Source organism: Prionailurus viverrinus, chromosome F1 (genome assembly GCF_022837055.1).
Source record: "Prionailurus viverrinus isolate Anna chromosome F1, UM_Priviv_1.0, whole genome shotgun sequence".
Lineage (NCBI taxonomy): Eukaryota > Metazoa > Chordata > Mammalia > Carnivora > Felidae > Prionailurus > Prionailurus viverrinus.
The window spans coordinates 33,581,873-33,605,183 of record NC_062577.1 but is presented as its reverse complement, the minus strand read 5'-3'; the positions used below and the strand labels follow the sequence as shown (position 1 = coordinate 33,605,183).

The 23,311-nt window shown below is 35.4% G+C and overlaps 1 protein-coding gene across 2 annotated transcripts in view; it reads right to left on the bottom strand.

Moving 5' to 3' along the window:
* LOC125155553 (complement factor H-related protein 5-like) overlaps window positions 1–22,973 on the bottom strand; it is a 31,069-nt gene extending 8,096 nt beyond the window's left edge. Inside the window, exons 1-7 of one of the 2 annotated variants that reach the window (XM_047840987.1) lie at window positions 22,916–22,973; window positions 19,437–19,631; window positions 18,109–18,285; window positions 9,615–9,791; window positions 8,345–8,527; window positions 8,044–8,223; window positions 3,440–3,616 (exon numbers count right to left, since the gene is read on the bottom strand). In XM_047840987.1, coding sequence (XP_047696943.1) covers window positions 3,440–3,616; window positions 8,044–8,223; window positions 8,345–8,527; window positions 9,615–9,791; window positions 18,109–18,285; window positions 19,437–19,631; window positions 22,916–22,973 — 1,147 coding nt within the window. The remainder of the gene's footprint in view (window positions 1–3,439; window positions 3,617–8,043; window positions 8,224–8,344; window positions 8,528–9,614; window positions 9,792–18,108; window positions 18,286–19,436; window positions 19,632–22,915) is intronic. The other variant, XM_047840988.1, reaches the window with a different exon arrangement.
* Between the last annotated feature and the right edge of the window lie 338 nt (window positions 22,974–23,311).

Below are 23,311 nucleotides of genomic sequence, written 5' to 3'. Positions count from 1 at the left end.
TTGGGCTCTGCGCTGAGCATCCAGCCTGATTAAGATTCTCTCTCTCTTCTCTCTCTCTCTCTCTCTCTCTCTCTCTCTCTCCCTGTCTTTCTTTCTCTCTCTCTCTACCCCCTCCCCCGGCCCCTCTGCCCACTCACACATGCTTTCTTTCTCTCTCTCTCAAATGAAAAAAAAACCTATAATTTCATAGTTTATCTTGATTTTTCTTGTTTTACGGGTATAAGTAACATTGTCTTCTTCCTTTTCTTAATAAAAGAAACTAGATTCTACAGCTATAGTAAAGTTCCTCTTGTGGATATTAAATGTGGATTCACATGTATGTGTTTAGAGAAAATAAAAACTAGAAATTACACATATGTGATTAAGTAGAAGGAAAAATGAGGAAACCAGTGAGGCCACAAGAGGAACTTTATTACAGCTGCAGAATCTAGTTTCTTTTATTAAGAAAAGGAAGAAGACAATGTTACTGATATCTGGAAAACAAGAAAAATTCGTGTCTGTGAATTTATTTATTTTTTAGCATTTATAAGGGCTATACTATAGCATATCGTAAGGCAACTTGCTTTTTTCATGAACTATGATGTTTTGAGACCCATACATGTTTGTATATGCAACACAAAGCTTTAAAATAAGAATATTCTTCTTTCCTTTGCCTGGTCTTCCAAATTCAATGATACCAAGATTTAAAATGAGATGATAAAAAACTTTTTTTTTTTTTTTTTAGAAACAGAGAGAGCATGCAAGCAGGGGAGGGGCAGAGAGAGAGAAGCCTAAGCAGGCTCCATGCTTTCAGCACAGGGCCTGACGTGGGGCTCAGTCTCACAAGCCATGAGATCATGACCTGAGATGAAATCATGAGTGGGATGCTCAATTGACTGAGTCACCCAGACACCCCAATGAAAAACTTTTTAAAGACATGCCAAGAGATTATAAATTATGCTCTGCTCCCATTAAACTGGTATTGCACGCATGAGAGGCTAAAAGGATGAGTTTTAAAGAGCCAGTAGTAAAGGTTTCCTTAAAGGGTGCTGTCTGCATGTTATATCATGGGAGAGAGAAGGGTAAAATCACATTCCGCTTAGGCCAAGTGAAAGTAGGAAGCTTCTATACAACTGCTTTTCCCAGGGAATTAATGGTACAAAGAACAGTTTCTGACTCACACTTGAAATTTGAGAATAACTGAAGTAGTCTGTCTGGTAACACCTAAAGGCATGCCTGCACTGGTGATATTTTCCATTTCCAAATCTCAATGGCTAGGATGGAAACCACAGGTAAAGGCTAGCTGTGGGTTGTCTTAAAAGGGCTTTCCATGAAAAGTCAACTGTGGGGAGTGAAATAACTCCAACGGAAAAATGGACTTGAAATCCAGGATTGCTAGAACTTTGTCAAGACAACTACCTTAGGTTAAGGGAAATCTCCAGAAACAGCATTCTCCTAAGATCTGTAAATGCCCTTTTCATGGTATTTTCCTTTTCAATTAATGTTTTTAACTCCTTTATTTTCAAAACTGTATTCTTATATTATTTTTCCTATATTTGTATATTCATCTAATTTTGGCTTATAGAAATGTTTATTTGGACCTACCCACCATTCTTCTTGACTAGAGTAGAATTGATTAGCTAGGTCTGCTCATTAACCTTTATAAAATTATTGTTATTTCCCAGATCAGCTGTAAGTAAAATATTCTATTTCATTCATATCTTCTTTTACATTTATTATTTTGCCTCCTAATATCTGGAGTTTACTTTTCCTAGCCTAGGGGAGATAGATAATAGATGAAAGATAGATGATAGATAGATAGATAGATAGATGATAGATACTAGATCCAAACTTATTATTTTAAGGCTATACATTTCACTCTAAATTTTAGTTAGGTTGCCTCTAAGGGGTTTTACTATATGCTCTGAGAATTATAGTTCTTAGTGTAAACACTATGTTATTAGCTTATTTGGAAGTGAATTATTTCACAAAATGAAGGGTAAGGAAGTAGATAGATATTATTATTACTTTTAAATATTATTTCTTTGTGGTTATAAAAAGTAATCTATAGGTTATTAATATTTGAAACTTATGAGAATTATTTAATGCACAATAACAGATTAATTTAAACATTACATGGGCACAGAAAAGGCTTTAAAATGGTTGAAACACTCAGAGCAATACTTCACTTCCTTACATAAAAATAAAAATATATTGAATAAAGAAATTTAACAAAAATAAAAACATTTTAGTTGTTTTAAACAAAATACAGTTACCCTAGCTTCTTGAAATTATTACTTCTTTAAATTTAATATATTTTACTTTTTACCCTCACAATTTCTGATAATACCACATTCTTTTGTTAAGAATTAATATTTCATCTTGCTGATATATATTTCATATGATTTATTTCAAAGGATGATTTTGAGTGGTAAATTCCCTTCATCTTTCCTGTGTTTAAACATGTATTTATTTTTTAATCATCAATAAATACTTTGGGTATGGAAAACACTGGTTGCCAATTACTTTTTCTTTTTTTTTTTTTTTAATTTTTTTTAACGTTTATTTATTTTTGAGCTAGAGAGAGACAGAGCATGAACGGGGGAGGGTCAGAGAGAGAGCGAGACACAGAATCTGAAACAGGCTCCGGGCTCTGAGCAGTCAGCACAGAGCCCGACGCGGGGCTCGAACTCATGGACAGTGAGATCGTGACCTGAGCCGAATTCGGATGCTTAACCAACTGAGCCACCCAGGCGCCCCACCGATTACTTTTTCTAAGAACTTTGAAGATATTGCTCCATTTTATCCTGGCTTCTTATATTATTGCTGGTGAGAAGTCTGAAGTCTACTCTGTTTTCTCTATCTTGTTATTTCTCTGTAAGCATTATATCTTTTCTATGCCTGGTTTATTTTAATTTAATATGGTGCCCACTTTATAATTGTTTGTAATTTATAATCCTGTTGCTCAAATTAAATAATTTGAAAACAAGCCTTTGAAGAATGTGAGATTTAATATTAGGAAAATAATTCCTTGATCATTTTTTTTCCCAGACTAATTTCTACTTTTGGTCCAGACTTTGTCATGTCTGTTAGTTTAACCTTCACAGTGTGTCATTTGGGTTTTAGTTGTTTCCCAATATCATTGAAGATTGAGTTTTTGTTCTATTTTTACCGTTCTTTTTTTTTTTTTCCTTTATCATTCAAGAGATTGTAATAGAGTAAAAATGGGTTTACTTCATCACCTTTACCAGAAGTCAAGGGCTCTTAAGTGACAGTATTTGAAAATAGTGTTGTGAGTAGTTTCTATTTTCACCATCAACTTAAAAATTTATGTGATGCAACAAACAATTTAATTTAAAAACATGCTAATTACAAGAGAAATTTTCTGATAAAGATGAAATAAGTTCTACAAAATCTGGGTTTTTTTCTCTTACAAAAATATCTCTAAAACAAATCTTACCTCTGCAGTTTGGTTCAGGATACCAGTTTCCATTTATGCAGGATATTTGCATCTGTGCACTCTTCCCCAAACATCTGTAATTTATTCTGGCATTATGATTATATTCAGGCATCCACGGACTTATCAGTTTTCTTCGATAAAAATTTGGTATTTTGCAACTCTTAAGTTGGTCGGTTGCTATTCAAAAGGAAAATATGGATACATGAGCAGAATATTGAACAGAAACTAGCAATTATTTCAGTAAAATATCTGAAATATTAGCGGTATGATGAAATCATATTTGATGCCTTTAGGCCATATCACATAAAACTACTCTTAATTTCATTGTGTAGGCTATACTGGCTGTTGAAAAAATGAGAAACAAAATGAAAAGCTGTGTTCCATTTTGAATGACAGAAAAATATGTCAAAGTTGCTTAGGAAATGGGAATGCAAGATGGATTAGTCTGGTCCAGGGTTTTGACTGGAGAACAGTCCTTATGAAACTTCAGCCTAGTTTTTAAAGGCCATGAAAAGATAGTTGTATCTGATTGTTTCCCACTAAATAACCACATATCTGTGGGAAGTACAGTACTAGGAGAGATAAGTCTGGATTTCCCTCGAGGTTCAATTACTCCCACATTTCAGAAGCTCAGTAAAGACCCTGACCCAAGAACTCAGAGTATGCTCACAGGAAGAACCCCCTGATAACAACACTATTGAGCCTTAGAACATGCATTCACAATGGGCCACATGCTTGTCTACATAGTTTTTATTGTTACGATTCTTCCCTTTTGTCCATAAATATGTAGCTCATCACAGAATCTTTCCTTAGGGTGTCCAAGGATGGCATAATGAGACATGAATTGCTCTGCTACTGCTTTTCTTCCAAGTGTTTTTTAATCCATGTTCTAAATCTCCCCTATGTGATGCTAGGGATTGGGTATCTGTATTTCCCTCATATAATAATTGTTGACCATGAGCAAATACAATTTACACCTTTTTATAACAGAGCCTAGTCTCTCGGGGCTGGAAAACATTCCCTCCCTGTAGGTCATCATGAATTGCCAGTGGCCAAGGTGTCTGCCAGGCTTAAAGAAGCACAACAGCGACAGTTTTCATCACCAGAAGTGGGTAGGTCACTTGATAATCCAAAAGTCTAGGAAATGAGGGAAGAGAGTGGGTCTGGGTTTTCCACTTTAGAATCTTGAAGAACAGCAACAGAGAGTGCCAGTTTTTAAAGCTCAGAATGAAAGGCTTTCATATTTTGAGATTGCTGGAGATAGGACGAAGGAGAACAGTATCTGAGGGTATCAGGACAAAACTTGCACATACTTATACATTATGGCTGAGAGCCCAAGACTGCTTAAATGCAGTTGAGAGAGCACAGCACACAGCCTGATGGATTGATAGAAAAACCTGAAATAGATTTCACTACTTCTGCGGAAGAAAATGGACAAGCTGATCAGAAAATCTGGAATAGAGTTAAAAGATTTAGAGGCACAGGAAGAGTAAGAATCAGGCCTAGTTCCTAGGTCCTGCCTTCAACTCTTTCTCAAAGAGGAGAATCCAAATATCCCAGACATAAATAGAACTCAGGCTACATGGTTGTTATTTTGGTGGTTGTTTCTGGACCATGTAGAGATAGTTTCATGAACTAAAGAAATAAAATAAAAGAGATTAAGTTGTGATTATTTATAAAAATAAAATATCCAAATTCATTATTAGAACTAATATGGGAATTTAGCAAGATTGCTGGAAACAAAACCAATATACAAAATAAAATATAATCCTGTATATAGAAAGTATAACTCTTCAAATATATAAATTAATAAAAGATCTCATTTATTTTATCAATAGAATCCCAAAGAACTTAGGGAAAAGCTTATTTAGAAATAATTTTAATGAGAAATGTATATTATTATATATAAATTTTAATATAAGACCTGACTAAATAGATTGATGCATTATATTCATGGGAGGAAGAATCAATAATAAATAAAATTGCAATTCTGGCCAAATTTACAAATTTCATGTAATCCCAAACAAAATTGAACGAGAATTATCAAAGAATTTAGTTTTAAAATACAGATAGAGGGGCGCCTGGGTGGCTCAGTCAGTTGAGCGTCTGACTTCAGCTCAGGTCATGATCTTATGGTTTGTGAGATCGAGCCCCGCATCAGATTCTGTGCTGACAGCCCGGAGCCTGGAGCCTGCTTCGGATTCTATGTCTCCCCCTCTCTCTGCCCCTCCCCTGCTCATACTCTCTCTCTCTCTCTCTCAAAAATAAACATTAAAAAAATTAAAAATAAAATAAAACAGAAAGATTCGGGCATTTTAAAGAATAGTTGCAATGATTATAAGTAAAAAAGATTGCTGTAATAATAATAATGATTTTTTCCATATTACTATAAAAAAACAGGTTAAGGGAACAGAATAGATAATCTAGAAATAGATATAAATAGGGTACTAGTAAATGGCATGGGGGAAATAAATATTAGTAGAAAATAGAACACACAATTCACTTAGTATTGACATAGTTTTCCACATCGACACAAAACAAAAGTACTCTAATACAACATAAATATAACAAATAAATTAAAAAAATAAATCTTAGTAATGAGATTTTAATCCTTAGAATAAAAGGGAATATATTTATGCACCTAAAAAATGAGGGATTCCTAAACAAGATACACACAAACATGCAAACAGTCGAAAAAAGAAAGATTGACAATTGAGTTTAAACTAAACCCTCCAATGAAAAAGGCATCATAGAGAAAATAAAGCAAAAAAAACTTTAAAACTTTAAAACGTTTGCAATGTAATTAGAATATTTAATGCAGAACTCAAATCTTAAAAGGAGAAAGAAAACACAAAGTTAAAGAAAAATGTTCATTGCACGTAAGAGAAAATCTAGCTACCGACAAATACTTGAATTTACACTCAATATTACTATCAGTCAGACAAATGAAATTAAATGCGAGAAATGATTTTGACCCACCGTCTTGGTGCCAGTTCAAAAATATTAAAATATCAAGTGAGGGCAAGAGGAGTAAGGTCTCCGTATATATCTGGCAGTACCTTGTAAAATCAAAAGTATCTACAATCCAATACCAATTCCACTTGCAGATGTATGTTTTAGGAAACACTGAAGCATGTCTTTTATACCAGGACCAAAAAAAAAAAAACAATTTCCATTTCCAATAGGGTAATGAAGTGATAAAGCAAGGTACGTTCTCAAGGTAGATTACAACACAGTAAAATTACAATGTTGAAGAAAAAAGCACTTTGCAGGTAGACAATAATTTTGCATAAGCTTAGGGGAAAAAACACAAAAATTTCCTCCAACACACACACACACACACACACATATATCAAAAAGTAGAATGGAAAGTACAAATTCTACTTTCTGCTTGATTGGAATTTCCCTTGGGAGGATGATAAGATAATGGATACTCGCGTTTTTCTTTCATGTTTTCGTTTCAATGATTTATTCTATTACAAAATATTTAAAGCAAATAATGTCAAAAATATCAATTGTGAATAGTGTAACACAGATGTTTTACAGCATTCTTTTTTTCCCCATTTTTTTCAACTTTAACCAAAAATTGAATCAAAGTACCTTGGCTATGCCTTCTCATCTAGAACCCCTAGGAGGAGAGATGAGGACAAGTTTTGAGACATTAATTCAATTAAAATGTCAAGCAGCGTCTATATAGACTTCCTACGTGTATGACAAAGTCTAGACCAACAGAAGGTAGAGTGCGGGTATGTGAGACAAAAAAGAGAGCTGATACCAAGTGCACCGTGCCCCAGAGGAGGAACTTGTGGGATAACAACCAAAAATAATTATGAAATGAGTTACTGACACAGAATCTTAACACTTTATGCAAATAAAGTAATAAAGTATTGCATAAAATACTTTATGCAAACCTAAGCGAATGATTACTCAGGCAGTGAATTAGAGATTGGGTCCATACAGATGAGCCCTGATATTCTGCCACTTTATAATCTAAAGGGAAGACAAGTATCTATTAGGTACATGACAATGATAAATGTACAGACAACACAGTGGAGAGGCTATATCATTCTACTAGAATTTTGAGATGAGCATATGGGTACTGGAAAATAAACCAGGAGAGGTTACAGAGGTGAGTGAATTTTGAGTTGACTCTTAAAGGTGAATAGTTTTGCATATGATTACAGCGGAGAAAGACATTTCAGGAAGAGAGCAAAGGCACGAATGAGGAAAGGCACAGAGATTTAAAAGAACATGGCTTATCCAGAAGCTAAGGAAAATCCATTTTGCATAGCTCCATCACATGGTGAAGATAGGATCCAGCAGTAGATACCTAGGAAAAGCAATCTGATGCTACTCCGAAGCAGAAGTCCCCAACTCTCCTGGTTCACAGAGCTCTTAGCATCTCAGTAATTTTTCACAGTGTTCATAGGTCAAAGAAAATCTTTCCAAATTCACTTTCTTAAGTAATTAGGAGCAAACAACTTAGTAAGTATCTTATATCCTGTTTAATACCTGATGGGCACCAGCATGTGCTGGTGTGACTATATTTATTGACTTAAAAAATTATAAACAATCAAATACAAACTTAAGAAATGCATTCTCACCAACACACTTGGGAAGTTCAGTCCACATTCCATCAATACAAGTAATTACATTATTTCCAACCATTGTATATGCATTTCTGCAGTGCAGTTCCACAGAAACACCAGGTCGATAGGGAGGGACTGAGGGCTGGGCATAGCCATTCTTGAGGTGAGGTACATATCCACATGTTTTCACGTGTTCTAAGAAAATGTAATAAAAGATCTGCTTACTTTAAAATATTTCAAATATATACATGTAAATATATACATATGAAAAGTGCAAAGTTTAAACTGTTGTGTTTAAACACTAACATCTATTTACCAAAACAAGTAGGCAGATTTGTCCATTCTCCATCGATGCACTGTACGTTCTTAGGCCCCATCATTAGAAAAGCGGGATTGCAATCATACTCCACCATTTCACCGTGTTCATATTCTTCTTTCCTTATCTGTTTTGTTTTACCATTGGGGAGTTGAGGGGGTTGACCACATGACTGTACTTGCTCTATCATAAAGAAATTGTTTAAATAATGCTTAAATAGTCTTATAAATCTGGCAAAACGTGGAGTTACTATTTTGGTTGACCTAGAACTAAATTACATTTATGCTACATTCCTATTTTCTTCAGGTTTGCTTTTTATAGTGCACATAGTGTATTGTGTAAAGTCTATTCTTTTTCTCAAATATTGATGCCTTTTTTATAAATAATTCTGAGCAAAGAAAGATGCACAATGAACACATATACCGATCACCGAGATATATATATGAATGTTACATTTTGCCCGATTAATTTTTTTGTAAAGTAATTTAAAGTAAATGATGGACATAGTAAGATTTGACTTCTAAATTCTTCAGAATACCTAAGAAATAAGAACACTGACCAGCATATACAAAACATCTTATTGCATTTCTTTAAGTTAACAATTTTTAGGGCAATCTTATCTTCTTTCTATATGCAAATATCCTGATTGCGCCTACCCCCCCCATATTGTGCAGGTTATTATAACCAAGATATTAATTGTACCCTTGAAGATTTTAAAGTAGTTCAATGATCTGGATATCATATAAAAGTAAGTAGTTGTCAAATATGTGATATGATATACATATGCAATTATTGTTTTTATTAATTAATATCTTTAAATATATAAAATAACTATCCAAAATTTTGAAAAAGTAATGTCATCTGAAGCAAGTAAAAAATCATAATTCTTTTATATTGAATAATCCATATGTTTATTTGATTACTTCTTAATTACTTAATAAAATATAACAAGGCCCACACAATATTTTTTAAAGTATTCTTTTTTTAAATTGAGTTTGGGGAAAAATCCCTAACATTTCTCAGTACCGGTGACTATATTTTGATCTATAAAACTCCATTACATATTTCAAAGCACAGAGGTAGAATTACCCCTTGATAAAGGAAACATAACTAATCTATGACCCAGCATCCCTTCTTCTTCTCAATTAAAATGCTACTTTTGCCATTTTTTTGCAGTTTGTCAGATTATAGATATAAGATCTGATAAAATACATAGACATTAATATAAAATTTTATAAGTTGTTTCATCAGCTCTAAAATAAATATTGACCTTTACATGTTGGAAAATTAGGTGACCATCCAAAATGATAGCATTGAACTGAATCTGGTCCAACTCTTACGAGTCCTTGTCTGCAGGAAAATTGCAACACATCTCCAGGTGTGTATTTTTCTTGTTTTGGATAAACATGTATGTTAGCTTCTAAAAATGGAACAAGACATTCTATATCTAAAAAAAAATAAAAGTAAATAAATATGTGTGAAATAATCATTGTGAAATTAAATTTAATATGTGCAATACAAAAATAAGATTAGGGGGACTTCATACGCAGAGATGCTTATATTCTTACCTTCAAAAAATAAGCTAACTATTTACACCCAATAAATATGTGTAAGCCCCTTTTAAGAAATTAACATTTTGAACAGCAAAGTAAAATTTTGTATGACAATCTCCTCAGGACCATAATAAATAAGGTTTGAGCAGTTACTTATAAATTATTTCACTTATTGAATTAAAGATAATTTTAATAACTTTTATTTGTCTATAAAATAGCATATGAATAGTTTTCACACTCAGATCACATGAAAATCATTCTTTCAGGTAATAAAAATTAAAATGCAGCCTATTTAACTAAATGATACATATGTTTAAAAAGTTAATAACTGGAATGGCCCAAAGAAGACACATCTAGTACATTTTAAGTAGGAGGGAACATTAAAAAACAAAAACATTCCTGATTTTATGAATGGGGAGCTGTATGTAGTATATGGACCCTTTGAAAAAAATGGCTAAACAACATGGCTAAGTTGCTTCTAGGTGTTCTGAATCTTTCCATTATACCCAACCAAATCTCTAATATCTTTCTAAACCACATCTATAATAACTTTCTAAATACCAATGCATTATGAATGCCTTCTGGTTCAGGTAAAAATGGATATATATATGAATATGTATGTGTATTTTTCTCTTCTAACCTGCATTCGTGGTTCATTTATAAAATTAGATATTGAAATTCACATGTAAAAATACAAATGACATTCAAGACAAATACTCTCAAATCAAGCACAAAAATATGATGAAATATTTTCTAATTAAATCTCAGAAATACTATTTAAACTAGCCAGTTTTATACATTGTTATCGGCAATTTAATAGTTTAATAACAGTTTGTACAAACCCCCTGGAATGTGACTCACTCAGCTTTAGTAAAATTTGTACCCATGCATCTCTGTGTTTTATTCCAATAATTTTGCATGACAGTTCTTTACTTACTGGTTGTTTACATTCCCTTTCTTATCCAATTGCAAAAAAAAAAAAAAAAAAGCTATTGAAAATAATTTATCTTGGCTGATGTAGGATTTTCTAGCTGCTTTATTTAAGTGTAATTATCACACAGTGTTGTAGACAGAATAATGGCCTCCCCAAAACGTCCACGTCCTAATCCCTGAAACCTGCAAATATGTTACCTTTCCTTGGAAAAACAGACTTTACAGAAATGATTAAATTAAAGGACTTGAGATGGAGAGCTTATTTTGAATTATCTGTGTGGTAGTGGACCCAATGTAATCACAAGGATTCTTACAAAAGGGAGCAGAGGTGTCAGAATCAAAGTAGGCAACATGACAACAGAAGCAGAGGTTGAAGTGATATGACGAAGGGCCATGAGCCAAGAAACGCAAAGGGCTTCTAGAAGCTGTAAAAGGCAAAGAGATCGATCCTTTCCTAGGACTTCCGGAAGGAAACATGATTCAGTATCTTGATTTCAGGACTTTTCACCTCTAGAAATGTAAGATAATAAGTCTGTATTGTTTTAAGTAATTAGGTTTATGGTAATTTGTTACAGCAGCAGTAGAAAACTAATACATATGGGAAAAAATGTACAACCATATTTAAAAGGCGCATGATTTGGCATGACCTGAGGCATTCTGGGCTGCATTTGAATCAAAGACTTTGTGCAACACCAAGAATGAACTATAACGTAAGCTATGGACTTTGGGTAATTGTGATGTGTCGATTGTCAATAGCACCCTGGCCTGTCAAGTTGAAAATGAGACAGATTATCTTGCATGTGTGGCACAAGTAGTATAGAGAAATCTCTATACCTCCCCCTCAATTTTGTCATGAAACCCAAAACTGCTCTAAAATAAACAAAAACACCAAGTCTCTGGCTATAAACTATGAGTTAATAATCCAATGACACGGAAGAGGATGAAAGTCAAGGAATAAAGTGTCTAAAGTGGCTGCAGCATGTATAACCAACTATAAATTTGGTAATATTTGCTTAGTTTTGAATTATGAGGCCGTTTTAATTCAAGGTACCTTGAAAATAGCTTTAATTTTGGTCATAAATATTATAATGTACATGGCATATAAACAATCTTATTTTGGATGGGCTAAGTGCTTTTCAAAGATCTGTTATTATATCAACATTTAATGTTGGTCTTTTAAAGCTATATGGAGACACCTTAAATTTAGATTATTGTCCATTAGGAAATATCTTTCAAAAGAGTCTAGTGAAAAGAAATATATTCAGAATTGCTTCTATTTCCTGGATAAAAAAGTACTTACGATAGCATGTGGGCAAATGACACCAGACATATTCACTACATACCATGAAATCTATGGTGCTTCCAATCTGTTTTTATTTTCTAAGTTTATTTACTTATTTTAAGAGCGAGAGAGAGAAAGAGAGCAAAAGAGAGAGCATGAGTCGGGGAGGGGCAGAGGGAGAGGGAGAGAGAGAATCCCAAACAAGCACTCCACCATTAGCACAGAACCCAATGCGGGGCTCAAACTCCAGAACCATGAGATCATGACCTGACCCAAGAACAAAAGTCAGATGCGTAGCCAACTGAGCCACCCAGGGGCCATGAAGAAATTTTTAATATATATATTTTTTCCTCTAAGCAAAAAAATAAATAAATTTTTATAAAAATGGATAAGCATATTCTGATTCAGACAAAAACCACTGTCAACTACAATATCTGATTTTAAATATTTTTATGAAAAAAACCACACTGAAAAGATCAGTGTTAGTTTAGTAAATATTGTCATGATAAGTTAATAAATATGGCCATTAGGAGGAAAGAAAATAAGGGTTATGCCAGGGAAACTACAACCCAGAATTATTCTTTCAGTCCACACTTTTAGTTTATTGAAAATAAGTGTGGGCGCCTGGGTGACTCGGTTGAGCACCGAACTCTTGGTTTCTCAGGTCATGATCCCAGGGCTGTGGGATTGAGACCCACATAGGGCTCCACACTGAACATGGAGTCTGCTTAAGATTTTCTCTCTTTCTCCCTCTGTCTGTCTCCCCTGTTCATGCTCTCTCTCCCTCTAAAATAAAAAAATAAAATAAAATAAAAATAAATTAGCCATAAATCCTCAAATAAAACATTCTAGGAAACAATGTAAAGTATATTAAGTTTTATATACAATAAGGTAGATTATAAATAGATGTATTGTTTTTTAAAAAAACGAGAGCAAAGAATTCTTGTCAGTAGAGTTTTGGCATGCCCAAGAGAAATCCAATTCAGTAATCTAGTAATTTCCTATAAAGTGTTATGGGTGATTTGCAATAAATCAGACCCCTGCATTAGGTTTCACACTGGTTTGGGGTTACTGGTAGGCAGAATTCATTTAACTTGGGAGTATCAGACCAGGTCCTGCATCAGACCAAAAATGGCACGGAATTCGTAACTGGAAAACCAAATAGTAAATAATAAATAGTAAAACAATTGGCTCTAGAGGATTGGGATATGGAAACAGTGCAATGAGAATACAAAAAGGAGTCCATGTATAACTCATGTGAGGTCAGAGGTTTTTGGGTAGACTGTTTATTCCTTTAGTTAAGTAGTAGTGTTCCATGAATCGATATGCTCGTTTTTACTGTAAATGACTGTGGTGGGCTAAATAATACCCCCTCAAAGATGTCCACGTTCTAATCCGCAGAACCTGTGAATGTTACCTCACACAGCAAAAGAATTTTTGCCAGTGTGGTCAAGTTAAGGATCTGGAGATGGGGAGATTAGCCTGGATTATCCAGGTGTGCCTGATTTGATCAGAGTGATCCTTAAAAAAGGCATGCAAGAAAAGTCGAAGTCAGGCAGAAAATGATGTGACCACAAAAGGAGAGGAACAGGGAGAAAACTATTTAAAAGAGCCAAACTGCTGGCTTTGATGGGGGAGGAAGGGGCCCCAAACCAAGGGGCCTCTGGCAGCTGGAAAAAGTATGTAAACAGTTTCCTTGCTAGAGCACTGGAAGGAATCAGCCCCGCCTACACTTTGGATTTAACCTAGAGAAACTGATTTTGGATGTCTTAGCCTCCAGAACTGAAAGAGAACAGACCTGTGTTGTTTAAGCCATCATGTTTGTGCCAGTTTGCTACAGCAGCCACAGGAACCTTATAGCATGACACACTGAAGCACCAATTTCTGGCAGTTCTGTTAAATAAATTGGCTTTAAAGTTTGCCTTTACTCTATCAGCTGAACTGTAGCCTGTAAGTGTATTATCACATATGTGCACAAACGACCTCTGACCTAGAGTGTGGTAGCCATGCTAAAAATCATTTTGATCCCTGAAGCCTGTAGGACTTTCACTAGAATAGCAGAAACTTCAGAATTTTAGACCTTATTCATTTTTGAAAGGTTTTTCCCAAATACATTTTTTAATTAAATATAGCCGTGTATCAAAAAATAAAAAAGAAGTATATGAGTGGCTGGTAGAGCAGATACAGTGCTCTCTCCATCTTTAATAACTGAGAATCAAAGCATAATGTTTAAAGCGTATAGCATACTTCCGAGCCGTTTTTGTGCAGTTAAAATTCAAAAAACGGCCAAAACAAAACTGTTCAAACATAGTATTGGGATCTGATGATAAAAACAAGCATCAACAATTTGTTTTATCAAGTAATGTAATAAATTATAGTCAAAAGAGGATGCAACAAAGTATAGAAAATCTTAAATGTAATCCTGTTAATGTGAATTTACTACTCGGTAACATTGATATGTATATTAGAAACAATTCATAAAATAATTTTTGTTTGCCTGAACCTATAAAAGTCACTGTAAGAGAGAAATCAATGTCTCTCTCTATATTATATATATGTAGATATGTATGTATATGGTAACATACGTAAATAGGCAGATAGATAATAGAGGTAGATAGATGATGATGATAGATGATAGGTAGATAGATAGATATAAGTAAATAGATAGTTTATTGTATCAGGACTGCAATAAGGTTTTGTACATATTTTGATCTATACAACTTTAGGGGATATCATTTATGCAACTTAAGGAACTGTATGCAGACACCTATATTGGAACACAGGCTAATATTGTTTTGTGTTGACTACCTGTCCTGGTGGAGACCTTGCTATGCTAGGAAAATAAAATCACAGTTTGCTCCTGTAAGAAAATCATGGTGGTACTTGAAAGGAGTTTGATATAAGACAGACTTCCCTGAAAATTTACTTGCTATATTAAAAAAAATATTAGTGAGGGCGCCTGGGTGGCACAGTTAGTTAAGCAACCAACTCTTGATTTCAGCCCAGGTTATGATCTCTCAGTTGTGAGATTAAGCCCCTCATCTGGCTCTGTGCTGGGCATGGTGCCTGCTTAAGATTCTGTCTCCCTCTGCCCCTACCCCTTTCGCATGTGCGTACACGCTCCCTCTCTTTCTTTCATTCTCTCTCTCTCTCTCAAAAAAAAACAAAAAACAAAAACAAACAAAAAAACAAAAACAAAAACAAAACCTTTTTAAGACTGTAGCATTAAGAGTAAAGCCAATATATCTTTAAAGCATATGATTTACAATGTTAGTAACATTGGATACGAAATTTAAATGCACATGCATATCATGATTGATTTACGAAACGATTAATGATTTTATCAGCATTTCCACAGCGTCTTTGGGGGAACAAAAAGTGTGCATGCTCCAGAGAAAGTTTAGAACTCTTGTTCTAGATATTTATTTTTCTCTATTCTTTTCCTGCATTCCTCTCATCTATTTTTTCATCTTTTTGTATTTCTTTCCACCATTTCATTATCCATTCTTTATTTCTCCCCTTGCTACTCTAATTCTTTTTAAAAGCCATTCCTCACTAAATATTTGTCAATAAATTAACATAGTTGGTAGAAAATAAGAGCTTCCACCACGGTGGAAATAATTTAGGGATTTAAAGAAAAATCATTAATCATTGTTACCCAGATAGTTCAGCATACTCACTTTGTAGATCAGTAATCTTAGCTCAAATAGGTAATCATTTACTCATGGACCCAGAGGTAATTTTTCTCAGAACCCATGCTGGAGTCCAGTTGTTCTGAAACATTGTTGACTCTCCACAGTGTTCTCTCTCTTTTTTTTTTTCATGTTTATTTATTTTTTGAGGGAGACGGAGAGGGGAGCAGAGGATCCGAAGCAGGCTCTGTGCTGACAGCACAAATTGGTGGTATCGTGACCTGAGCCAAAGTCAGTTGCTTAACCAACTGAGCCACCCAGCTGCCCCTGACTTTCTCCACGGTGTTCTTGATCCAACACCCTACCTTGGATACACAGAATTTTTCAAAGGCTCACAAAATGTACACAGCAACCAGCTTGAGTGGGTTACTACTGAGTTGAGTTGTCAAATTGAGTTGTCAGGCTTCTAAAATACAATTGCTGGGCTGATGATTGCCATCATCTCACGAAAAGGAAGAGAGCTGGTGCTCGAGATGAGATGACAATGAAGTATTTATACCATAACTGAAGCCTTCTAAATTATGAGCCCTGTTCAACCACTGGACACTTCAGGTAGGAAGTCAATAAATGTGTTCTTTTGTTATTTTTTTGCAAATATTAGTCATGTGCCAGCCCCTCATAATTGAAAGAGGTCGTGGCCTAACTTACAACACGTAACCGAGTGAGTATTGTAATTCAAGCCACTTTAAAAAGACTCTATTTTCTAGAAGAATTTAAATATTGAAGTTGCAGAATCACATTTAAAAAAAAAAAGCCAATCAGAAGACTTCATTTCCTGAGAAGATGGAGTAGCTGGTGTCAGCATAGCCTCCAACTGGGAAAACATTAGAAAACTATATAAAACCTCTCTCTAAAAAACTGGAAACTGGATGGTGCAAGTCCATAATAATCAAGAAAAGGGGGACAAAAAACCACCCAAACCCCAAAGTTTGATCTGTGGTTGTTTCAGCTTTCTGGTAGCACTTTCCAGACTGTGTTGCAGGGAAGGAGAAGCTATACAGAGTCCAGCGGGAAGAGCAAGATCACAGTTTCGGAGACCATGGTGGCTAGAATTTACAGGGCAGAGGAACAGAGAGAGCGTATTATGATGAGAAAGAGCCAGAGATGTTTTCTTAAGAGTGTTCTTGAGTCTTTGGTTGTGTACTAAGCTGTGCAAACAGGATAGAATTCCATGAGCTGGCTTAAGTGTGATTGCCAGGGACTCTTAAAGATGAAGAATTACAAGCATTCACCCAAATCTGGGAGATCCCATCATATTATAGTTTCCAAAGGAATTGTTTCCCAAATTCCAAGGCACTCGTAAATAAACCTAACGCTTACAGGTGCAAAATATTTTAAACATGAAAATTGACAGTTTATTGAATTCAGCATAGGAGTTTAGTATACACACAGAAAATAACTATAAAAATCTATCTTAGTCATAGGACATTTTTAACTAGTATTGGACATATTTTCACTTAAATACTCTCTTTTCAGCTTAATACTCGAGTTCTTTTTTTTTAATTATTTTTAATGTTTATTTATTTTTGAAGGACAGAGGTAGAACCTGAGCAGGGGAGGGGCAGAGAGAGAGGGAGACACAGAATCTGAAGAAAGCTCCAGGCTCTGGACTGTCAGCACAGAGCCCGATGCAGGGCTCGAACTCACAAGCTGTGAGATCATGACCTGAGCCGAAGTCGGATACCCAACCGACTTAGCCACCCAGGCGCCCCAATACTCGGGTTTTAAATTAAGTTCATTTTCAACTAATGTGATAATTTTCATGGAAACAATAAAAGGGTGTTACTTTAACCTAAAGGTACAGCCTTCAAAGTGTGTTGTCTAATAATTTTACTTATTGCATGCATTAGATTTGTGTAGGCAGGCAAACTTTGCTATCTGTACATCTATCAGACACAGTTGGAACTGAAAAACAAATGCATAATGATAAAAGCAAAAGGTGAAATCTACATTTAGCTTCTGACAATAGATATATTTATTTTATTTATTTATTATTTATTATTTGGATATATTTCTTTTAAAAAATCGCATCACGGGGCGCCTGGGTGGCGCAGTCGGTTAAGCGTCCAACTTCAGCCAGGTCACGATCTCGCGGTCCATGAGTTTGAGCCCCGCGTCAGGCTCTGGGCTGATGGCTCGGAGCCTGGAGCCTGTTTCCGATTCTGTGTCTCCCTCTCTCTCTGCCCCTCCCCCGTTCATGCTCTGTCTCTCTCTGTCCCAAAAATGAATAAAAACATTGAAAAAAAAATTTTTTTAAAAAATCGCATCACATGTCAGGATGTGAAACAACAGTATTTTACTTACCGGTGGAACTGCATTTGGGGGGAGAAGACCATCCATCTTCCAAACATGTAATGATGTCAGTATTACCAGGAAGGCTGTAGCCGACGTCACAGACAATTTGTACAGTGTCCCCTTCCAAATGTGTTTGTCCTGAAGATGCAGAATGACCATTTTCCACAAAAGGAAAGAAACACAGTCCTAAGGACCAAAAAATTGTTTAATGTACAAAGTGGAAGTGTTAAAAAAAAAAAGAGCAAACTAAATTTGTGTTTTGCAATGTTTTAAAAAGAATGTCAAACTCTCAAAACTGAAATCACATATAAAAACAAAATTTCAAAAGAATTTAGATCATACTACTATATATGATGTTTACTATATGAAATATAGTCATATATTCCATATTTGGAAGTAAATTAACATTTCATTTTGTTCTGTGGTTTTTATTTAAAAATATTTTGTTTTTATACACTTTTCCAGGTACAAAACAAGATTTTAATATACCCATTTCTCTCTCAATTTTCCTAAATGTTTCTTATAGAAGGAGAAAGACCATTACTGTCTCCTTTGTTGGTTCATATGTTCTGCCTCCCATTGTTCTTTGCTTAATATATCTATTCTCTCCAGAGTCTGCTCTTCACGTTCATTGAAAGATATCATTGTAAGAACAAAAGAAGGGATTTATGGAAAATATAAAAGTGAAAATATTTACACTTATGCAATCTTTGCATTGCAGGAATAGTAAGTTTCAAATTGTTGCAAATAGTAAGTTTCAAAACAGAATGAGTATGTAGAAAGACTTGTTTTAAATTTTTTTTAACGTTTATTCATTTTTTTGATAGAGAGAGACAGAATGTGAGTGGGGGAGGGGCAGAGAGAGAGGGAGACACAGAATCTGAAGCAGGCTCCAGGCTCTGAGCTGTCAGCACAGAGCTCGATGCAGGGCTCGAACCCATGAACCGTGGGATCATGACCTAAGCTGAAGTCGGACAAACAACTGAGCCACCCAGGCGCCCCTAGAAAGACTTGTTTTAAAGGAAAAGTATGACCAGGCTGATACCAAATATTAGGAACTGCACGTTAGTAGTTAAACATATAAATCATCAGTTTTTAAAATTAAAATGTGTAAAGCACTTCTAGGTAATATAAGGAAGTTCACACATTTATTCTTCATTTCGTTTTCATAAAAGGCTTTTCAAGAAAGGGCTACATTTCTTATCTTCGCTGGCTTCTCTAGTCCTGATCCCCGTGATTGTCCACCAAGAGCCCCAAGAGCCCAACATCCCTTCGGGAATATCTTCTCTATTGACTGAATGACACATTCACATCTACTGATCAGGGCATGTACTCACTGAGGCACCTGGGTGTTGGCGACCATCCTTCCTCCCTGCATGTTATGCGATTCCAAAAGGATTTTGAAGGAGACACAAAACTATATTCACAAGAATAATAAAAAGTTTTCCCAATAGGAACTGAGGAAAAGGGCGGATCTTTCTTGTCATCATAAAGAATTCCATGGTTGATTCTTGGAAAATCACAATGTCCCACTGGGAAAAATAAAACAAAACTGAGGAATTAACCTACATCAGTGAATCATTAAGTCATATTTTAATCATCTCATTGATTTTTTTTTCTTTCTTCTAGCTCAAATTCCTTTATCTTATGTGCCTTCCAGTGTACTAATTAGTTGAGAACAAAAAATGATCCCTAATTAAGAGTACAAGAGTATTTGAAAAGGCCATTGTCAATGCAGTTTATGTTTTGGAGTCAGGGGGAATAAAATCTCTTTTGCAGTAACTTCTAGAAGCAAATCCCCCACGGTTTAGGAACACGGCAGAGGGGGGGTCAGCAGCAGTTGTGACCTGTCCCCACAAGGTGCTAGTGGTCTGGGGGCTCAGCCGTCCATTCCTTTCTCTACGCTGATGATACCCGGGGGAATCTCTGCCTGAAGTCTCTGTGTCCTCTGGTTTTCCCTGGTGCTTGAGGATGAAGCAGTTTTGTTTTCCCCTTATGCAAAAAAAGGAAACAACTTCCAGAAATTCTGCTCCCAAACCAGTTAATTGGGAAAATTCCTTTTTGGCATTTATCTAGGGGTGACTTTCCCTGTCACACGATATTTGACACGGGGGATGCCTGTGGCCTTTAGCCTGCAAAACCTGGAGTTTCTTATCTGACGGTTTACAATTGGACATTTGTCATCCTCTGGTAGTTTGGGAAAAGATATGGAGGAAGAGACACCCCCACCCTGCCCCATAACACTGACATCCGCACCTTCCAGAATTCTTTTTCAGATCTGCTTTGCCCTCCCCTCAAATTACAGCATTTGCTTTCCATGCATTTCTACCTACATATACTTTGCCATCCAGAGGGACTTCACTCTCATCTTCCAATTGTCCCTATTCTACCTACCCTTCAATGCTCATTCTACATTAAGAAAATACTCTTTGTGCGCACAGCGATGTGCTAGCTCCGAAAGTTAACTTCTCCTGGCAGGCCTCCCTTATCCAGTCACCAAAAGTAGGAGATAATATCTCTTGTCTAAGCTTTCGGATAAAAGCTTATGATGTTTCCTATGAAATACACTCCCTTATATATATACATACACATATCACATATATATATATATTGCATACACACACACACACACACACACATAGTTTTGCTCTCTGTTTACTTATTTGTGTGTTTTGCTTTCCTCTGAGCACACTGGAAGGTGTAGACAGGCACGGAGCGTTCATTTTCTTTGGAGCTTTACCGCAGCCTGCAGCATAATATATTGCTCGGTAAATATTTCACTATTGAAAGCATGCAGAGTTTTTATAAAAGTGTTACCTTGATATGGTGCCTTTGCTTTGGGGCCAGTTTCTCAACAGGCACCTAAACGTAAATGCAATACAAACTGACAGGTCATTTAACATCTACACAGCTTTGGGATAGAGCTTCCCTGAAGGTTCTCTGGAAGACTAGACTGAAGATGAAGATCTTCTTCTGGGTTAGGGGTTGTAAAAATTCTACATATTAGTCTCACATTTTATACTTATTTTCCTCTGCTTTTTCCCCATTTAGAAATCCCTGTCATATCTAACAGATTTTTAAAACAATATATACCAGACACACCGTTTTATATATATATATAAACTGTATATATATATACTCATGTACATATATATGTACATATACATGTATACACACATACACATATACATGTATACACATATACATATATATGTACATGTATATATATATATATATATATATGCAGAGGCTGCTGCATAGTCTAAACAGAGAATTTGTATTTTTAAAATTTTTTGTTATTATTTGTAATGTTTATTTTTGAGAGAGCATAAGCAGGAGAGGGGGGAGAGAAAAGGGGGACAGAGGATCCCAAGTGGACTCCATGCTGACATCAGAAAGCCCGATGTTGGCCTAGAACCCATGAACCGGGAGATGATGACCTAAGCCTAAGTCAGACAACCGAGCCACCAAGGTGCACAGGGAATTTGGTATTTTTAGTTGAGACTAAGCAACTAAGACTGCTATTGGAGAAAAAGTACTTTTACCCCCATCAGCTAACTGTTCTCCTGTGAGTACATCTCAATGCTAAATGTAGTAACAAATTAAAGTTTCAAATCCATAGAAATAGGGTTTTATAACTTTTATGAAGGTGGATCTCTTTTTTTGTGTTTATTTATTTTTGAAAGAGAGAAAGAGCGCGCACATGGGGGAAGAGCAGAGAGACAGGGAGACAGGACCTAGAGAATCCCAAGTAGACGCCATGCTGTCAGGGCAGAGCTGGACCCAGGGCTTGATCCCATGAACTGTGAGATCATGACCTGAGCCAAGATCAAACGATGGATGCTTACCCAACTGAGTCACCCAGGCACCCCATGAAGGTGCATCTTCAAAGTAAAGCATTTTTACTGTTCCTATTTTTCTCTTATGTGAGGACTAAAGAGAAACTTCCCCAAAGAACTTCCATTGTATGCAAAATTTAGCAAGCAACAAAATAGCAAAAGAAAGCCCTGCTGGAAATCAAACAAGACACAGGATTGAAACTCCACTTCCACACATGGTCTAATCAGCTGTCCTGGGCATTGTTAGAGGTTTCGTTTGCAGTTATTCGGATATGATGGTTTTTATTTCAGCGTGAAATAAGATGAGACAGCTTTCAACATATTTTAAGACGTGGCTTATAGTTTTAATAAAAAACGATGCACAATTTCCTTTCACTTTCAAATTTGCTAAAGAGCTCAGAAAAAGCAAAGAACTCATGGACATTTCACCAGTTTATTACACACAAAAATTAGGATATACTGTACTGTTTTACTAAAAAAGATTTTTCTTTATTGATGATAATTAGATTGAAAAAGGAAGTTCCTGATTTAATGATATTTAAATCTTAAATTAACAAATCTGTGAAAATGCAAACATTTTGAAGGTGTCCAATTTTTCTGGGGATGCTTTCTCTAGTCAGTGGCATTGCAGAGTTTATGGAGAATTACACTGATACGTGACCTTTTCAACTTCATTACCTGAAGCTTTCTCATCATAGAATTCTTCCCCAAATGTTGTATTTGGTAGCTATTCACACTTTGGAGCTTCGAGAACAGAGAAGATTCATTTCATTTGATTTTTTTTCTTAATTTCGTATTAGAAAATATTGATGAAATAGATTCAAATATGATCCTTTATTTAAAATGTTCTTACATAATTATTCATTTTAAAACATACACACACACACACACACACACACGCACACGCACACACATACAACACACACATTTGAGACAAGAACAAAATATTTAGATCTGTTTTCATGTTTTCAACTTACCTTGCCCCTCAACAGTAGAAATCCATAAGATTAGAATGGCATTAATTAAAAGCAGCATGCTAGGTTAGCCCAATCGCATATATTTAGAAACGGTCCTGCAATGGTGGTATCACTCCAAATCCTGCTTTCATTTGTGGTTATAGGCAAACTTCGAATTTCAGTGCACTGCCGGGAAGCCAGGGCAGTGAAATACTTTCAGTAAATATCAAAGTTCGCAGAGGGTGGTGTGAGATAACTAATGTTTTCACATTAATACTTTAAAGTCAACACTTGATATTTATCTGAGCACAATAATAGCTGTGCAACTTCCTTCTTGCGGTTCCTAATTTTCTAAGTTTGAAGCATTCAGACATGGACCACTGAGGAGGAAAAGTAAAGCCCTTTCTTATCTTCTTT